Below are 6000 nucleotides of genomic sequence, written 5' to 3'. Positions count from 1 at the left end.
ATACACCAGGACACAAGGTCACACTGAGTATGGCGAGAAGCAAAGGAGATCGAGTTAGGGAACTATTCTACGATACAGGTGGTTCTTATATACATCCTGAGCTGACCCTTTAGGGCACACCCTCACTGTACACTACGAGTGAACACTACAGGAATCCTTCATGGATATCCAGTGGGTCCAGCAATGGGCACAATGGGTACAAACCGCTGAGTCAACATGCACAAGACTATTCTAGAACGTTCCAGACCTGATCACATGTCCCTACATCACGACCACAAGGTCACATGCCATCACGTGCCTACCACATGACTGGTCACGTGCCTATCCCTCTATCCATCCCACATCTCCATCGTCGAAGTGGCACCTGGGGCCACAATGCCTGTAAGGCGCGTACACTCCTTAGAAACGCCGAGAAATAAAGAGTTAGGTTTAGCCCGAAGGCCGTTTCAGCTAGTATGTTAAAAATTCGAAATATGCACCTGGAACCTCACATGAACCAAATGGCGTACTGACAAGCACATTGCCTCATTGTGGCTCTTCACAGCTTTCCGAACGAAGATTGTGCATACAACCCTGTATGTCAATAATGTGATGCACTATTATATTGTTGAGATGTTTAGCTGATTCCGAGTTTGTATTGCCTGACAAGGCATTGCTTGACATTGATGAACACGGCTGTCCCCCATCTGTGATTGAGCAATGCACTTCATTGGGATAAGGAGGCTAAGACAATATATGGAAGGTTGGGATTTTCATTTATCTCTAGCTCTCAACTCTGGTGACTGATCTTGCTATTTATACCCCTTGAATTTACTAGGATCTAACTAGCTGGTAATTATACTTCTTGGTGGTAGGTGACTAGGACATTGATTTAAATATAAAGGTTCATGTGTATGATGATTTTTGCCTTGAGGTCCAAGCTTGCTGTGCGCTGAACAATGTGAAAATGAATCGGTCTAGAATGGCGAGCTATATATCTGCCCCCGTAAATAAATACACTGTCTACTGTCTACCTGTGACAAGAAACCAAGATATGCATATTGAATGGCTCAAGAACGTAGAGTCCAAAGCTTGCACTATTGGGCCACAGTATGCCATAAAGTGAAACAATGCTCTAAGAATATCAAGAAAAATAGAGAAGGTGCAAAAGGAAAGACATAATGCTGAAACAGATGGTTTCATTCTATATGGGGGCTGTGATAGTGTCAGAATACTCAAACCAATCAAAATTAACATGAACTTACAGTTATGATTACACATCCCTTGTGATTGGCACCATCTGAATTGCTTCACTTTCTTCACCATAAATCTGAAAGATATATCATCAATCCAGCTGCTTTGCCTTGAAGTGAGAAAAATGCATACCACTGGAATCATAGTATTGAGCTCATTTCCAGTTCTATCTCCTATATCATCCTGCTTTACATCCTGCTCCCCCTCAACTTCTTCGTCCATGAGGCTGTCCCATTGACTATGGTCCAATGGAGCACCAATATTGCCAAGGATCCGGTTTTGAACAAAGCTTAAACCTGGGAGGTGACCTGTGGATGGTGCATTTGGTGCTTGATCAAAGAGGCGGAGGTTGAGGACCAGTCGGCCGATGAGTAAATTTGGGAGGCTATGAGGATGATACTATTAATACTGCATTCATTTCATTATCAGATGGAATAAGAAATATCTTACACATTGAAGTAAGCTCCCGTGAGGTCCTCAAAATCAGAGTTTGCAGATGAAAGCTGGTATAGATGTGCTTTGTTAGTGGGCACATTAAGCCACTTGAACCATGTTAGCCTCACATTTCCTTGTGCCACTATAGAGATCTTTGATATTTTCAGTTCATAGTGACATATATCAAATATTGTAGACATACAATCTCAAGACAGGCTGCCAAGGTTGCTGTAATAAATACAACACTTCCAATATTATGCCTATTAAGTGTCTATACCCACTTTGTGTCAAGGAATCACTCACCTGAAATATAATATTCCTATGTGAAATGTTTTGGGGGACATGTTAGAGTCTCATCAGTGGTTTCAAATATAAAGTTCATGTACCATCTTGAAGAAGAAGTTGCACAATACTTAGCTGGCCAAGCCGGTGCATCTCTTTGCCATGTCTGTATGTCTTCATTATGGTGATCATGAAAATGATAGTGTCAAAAGCAAGTGCCAAGAATGATGTGATTGCTTCAACTGAGATATGTTCAGAGCATGGTATGCGTTGAAAGACCCAATCACTTACGTCTTTAAAGTGAAAAGGGTCAGTGCCTACTTGGTATACACATGATTTTACTCACATAACATCTAATTGATCATCTGCATCAGAAAGTGAAAAAGCACATGGTGACAATGATTCACAGATTGTTCCCTTTGTGGATATTCCTGTGAGCAATGTGCCCTCCTACAACACAAATACTCATTAGTGTTAATGCTGATGTACAACAATGAAAATCATGTAAGATACCCATATATCAACACCCAATCTAGTGAGTGTCAAGATGCAACATATCACAAGTACAGTCTTCTTTTGTCCAGATATTGCATATACTCTCATTGCAAAGAGGACTAAATATCATGTTAGTCAAAGTAAATATGAGATCATCAAAATCTCAGATAATCACTATTGGTGGTTTGAATGGAGGCTATTTGAAGTGTGTTCTCTATTGGGTAGATTATATTACAACTGTTCATGTAATACATGAGCTATTGGAGAAAATGAGCCAGAAATTGCAGAAATACCTTAATATACTTGAGAAGTCAAAGCTCCCTATAAATCCAATAATCATACAGCCAAGAAATAAATATCTGTTAAGAAGGAATAGTATCGATGTTCCTGTGAGTTTCTTTGACCAAATTGCCCTCCATTCCATGGGCAAGGTGTAGACAAAATCCATGAGCCACATTGCTGTGGAAAATGTTGAGTAGTTATAATATATTCATAAGAAAATATATACTATTTGCAGAGAGAATGGTATAGTTCTCAACCAACCTATAAAACTAAATCAAAACACCATTATATGAATATGAGCTTGGATTGTAATACCAGAGTGTCTGAGCAAATGTAATGTCTGCTGATGTTGACATGATGAGTGAGTCCAGTAAGTGGTATGGAGAGAATGTGCGGAGGTATCATGCATATATACCTCTAGAATCTTCATTAATTGATTTCCCCCAGTCTCACCACTAGAGAAAAACAAGAACATGCTATCTTGAGATGAAACACACTACAGAGAACAACAGAAACATCATTGGAATATGCAAGTTACTAGGGCCACAGCAACTCCTTCTGGATCATTTCTTCCTCACTGATTACTGGTTTGCGACATGGAAACATCTGAAGCCTCTTATGTTTCAATCCCATAAGCACTATCCACCAGATTGTGATGAGCTGCATCACAAAAATTGTTTAGTAGATCAGCTCTTCTATCTGTTGCCTGGTCACGGTGATCAGCAATAGCATATCATACACACATGTTACATCTATTGTGGACCTGAAGCCTCTCCCAGCCCCCCGACAAATTATCTGAATCAGAGAAGACGGAAAATAATAGCTTATATTGCAGGTCAAAGCTTCAAATCAAGGCGAGTACAATTACATGAATTATGCAGGATTAAGAGTACTATCATTCACAAAATTCAGAACAATGAGGATCTGAACATGGGACTGTGTAGTGAATGTCAGAGACTTAAGCCATATTTTCAACCTATAGACAATTCACCCCATCACAGAGAAATGAATGAGTCAAAATAACACATCTTTTTATGTTTCATCTCTCACCTACCAATCAATCTATCAACATTAATTTGTTCAGCATTTACAGTGCTCCTATCATCACTGCAGTTTCTCAGATGTACTTTACTTCAATGCAACCACATCTGTCATCTCCTTACCATCATTTGTCCTTGTCCAGCCATCAGACCTGGACAATTTCATTCCACATCACCGGGTGCCTATTAATTCACACATCCACTGAACAGTCATCCTTTCCAGCTCCACAATGTTAGTTGCTTTTGAGCCTGGTGAGTGTGATAAGTCACAGGCTTCGAACAGTGTTAGCAAAATTTGGATCAGGCCTGGCACTGGCCTACAGGTGTAGGACACTTATAGAGTGTGCTTAATTATTCAGATGACAAAATATATTGGAACATCACAACTGGTTTTGTACACCGGCAGGGCAGGTAGTTCAGTAAGATCATAGTTGGTGACTGGGTAATAGAAGAACAAATAACCGGTACTATGAAGATCATAATGGAAACGGATGGTACAACCACAAATACACAGCTGAGTTCAGTGATACTCGGAAGAAGTTGAAGCTCTGTAACATAGCGACATATCTCGTCCGTATCAGAACTCAACCACTGAGCAACGGTGTATGAGCCTGATCCATTTGCGCGGGGTGCACCAAACGGTGTCTAAAATGGGAAAGTGACGATTAATCAGTATGAGGAAGGGTGTCAAGAAATGATGGAGTATATCCAGCGATGGAAAGTGATGAAATGAATGGGCAAAGGGATGATCTGTATGATGTTCTTGTGGAAGTTATTCACCGCGCTCGGAGCTGACTCCCACTCCCTCCGTACGGATATACAACAGTGAAACCGACTCCATTCATACCTAACCCCCAACACTCGACTACTCCGATCGGCCATTATATAAATCCCACTGTATAGCAACCAGTGAGACATCGTTCAATATAATGATAGCAAGTACTCGCTTCTCCTAATGCAGGTTTCGAGAGGCGAAAAACTAAGGATGGTTCGTCTATTCATGTGCAGGTCCGCAGTTCGAAAGCCGTGGTTCAAACATAGAACCAAACCATATAGATTCCCCTTAATCCTCCGAACTCGTCTGAAGACATGTTTACACTCCGTGCGTTCGTTGATACTATTTCTGATCGGGTGTACGAGACGCGGACAGGATCAATTCTGAAGGTCCCTACGTGGCAAGACTGGATCGATGCTGTAACTACGGAGATGGACAACACTGTGCCGCGATGAGGGCACAGACAAATGGCGGTGACCTGAAGTTTAAATAAGACTGAATCTTATGCTTCTGCAGCGGACGTAGACAAACCGCGATCAAAGTTTGACAGTTCAGCATATTCGGGCGTAGACTCGAGTTGAATGAAACCGCAACACTCTCGAGCCATTCTCCGAGCGAAACGGATATCGCTCAGTACGACTTCTGATGTTCGAAAGAATGGATTTTACCCGCAATCTCCTACCTTCTGCATTCATACATCGAGAAGGATCTGAGGTCGCAGCTTCCCACATTCAGGTCATTAACAAGAACGCAACGCCGGCGCGTGTGCAATGCTTTGATTGCACATTCCGACAAGTCAAGGAAGCACGGGAAGAACGAAGACAGATCCGTATCGGCGGCTAACCGTTGCTGTTAAAGACGTCCTTTCCATAGACCGTATGGCGACAAATCTTAATGGGTCGAATGGAAGTATTGAAGGACGGAAATAAAGGCGCGTCATCCTTCATTGTGGTCGCAGTGGTCGCCCCACTCTCGACATATGACTTCTCATCATTTCGAGAGGCCGAACGCGTTCAGCCAAGAGGAGACGAAACGCGTGAACGTCTCAATTCATCATGAAGGACCTCGTAAGAGCAGGGAGGTAGACATAAAGCTTCGACCTGCGAGCAGACGTATTGTTCCGAACCATCTACAAATAGTGCGTGAATATCGGAGCTAAGACGACGAACCTCCGTTAGTTTCATCGCGATATCAACTCCGCCTTCTAAATTAGTGCCACATGACAGCAAAACTGTGGACGTCGTGAAGCAGGCTGGATGATGGATGATTACTCAGTGAAACATCTGGATGGAAAGGGAAAGGACTCGAAGGTGCTGACTTAAGTCGTAGGGTCTGAGGGCGAAGCTACGTGTCCGTGGCAACGGTCCCAGATCATCAGACTTTAGATGTACAAGTAGTCCAGCAGACAAAGATGCTTCGCATGTATTCGGTGCTGCGCTACTAGTTCAGCATCGCCCA

General features: G+C 42.4%; 1 protein-coding gene across 1 annotated transcript; it reads right to left on the bottom strand.

Annotated features, from left to right (window-relative positions):
- Window positions 1–1252: 1252 nt before the first annotated feature.
- Window positions 1253–3083, bottom strand: STEHIDRAFT_116578 (uncharacterized protein; the record flags this gene model as incomplete). The annotated part of the gene is made up of 12 exons (XM_007311451.1): window positions 1253–1309; window positions 1366–1618; window positions 1684–1820; window positions 1871–1896; window positions 2055–2192; window positions 2242–2243; window positions 2297–2315; window positions 2518–2564; window positions 2739–2766; window positions 2788–2904; window positions 2954–2988; window positions 3043–3083. 12 exons carry the CDS (start codon window positions 3081–3083, stop codon window positions 1253–1255), a joined length of 900 nt encoding a protein of 299 aa, XP_007311513.1.
- Between the last annotated feature and the right edge of the window lie 2917 nt (window positions 3084–6000).

The sequence above is a fragment of the Stereum hirsutum genome, assembly GCF_000264905.1.
Source record: "Stereum hirsutum FP-91666 SS1 unplaced genomic scaffold STEHIscaffold_27, whole genome shotgun sequence".
NCBI lineage: Eukaryota > Fungi > Basidiomycota > Agaricomycetes > Russulales > Stereaceae > Stereum > Stereum hirsutum.
The sequence above is the reverse complement of the archived record's forward strand: the minus strand, read 5'-3'. Positions and strand labels throughout refer to the sequence as shown.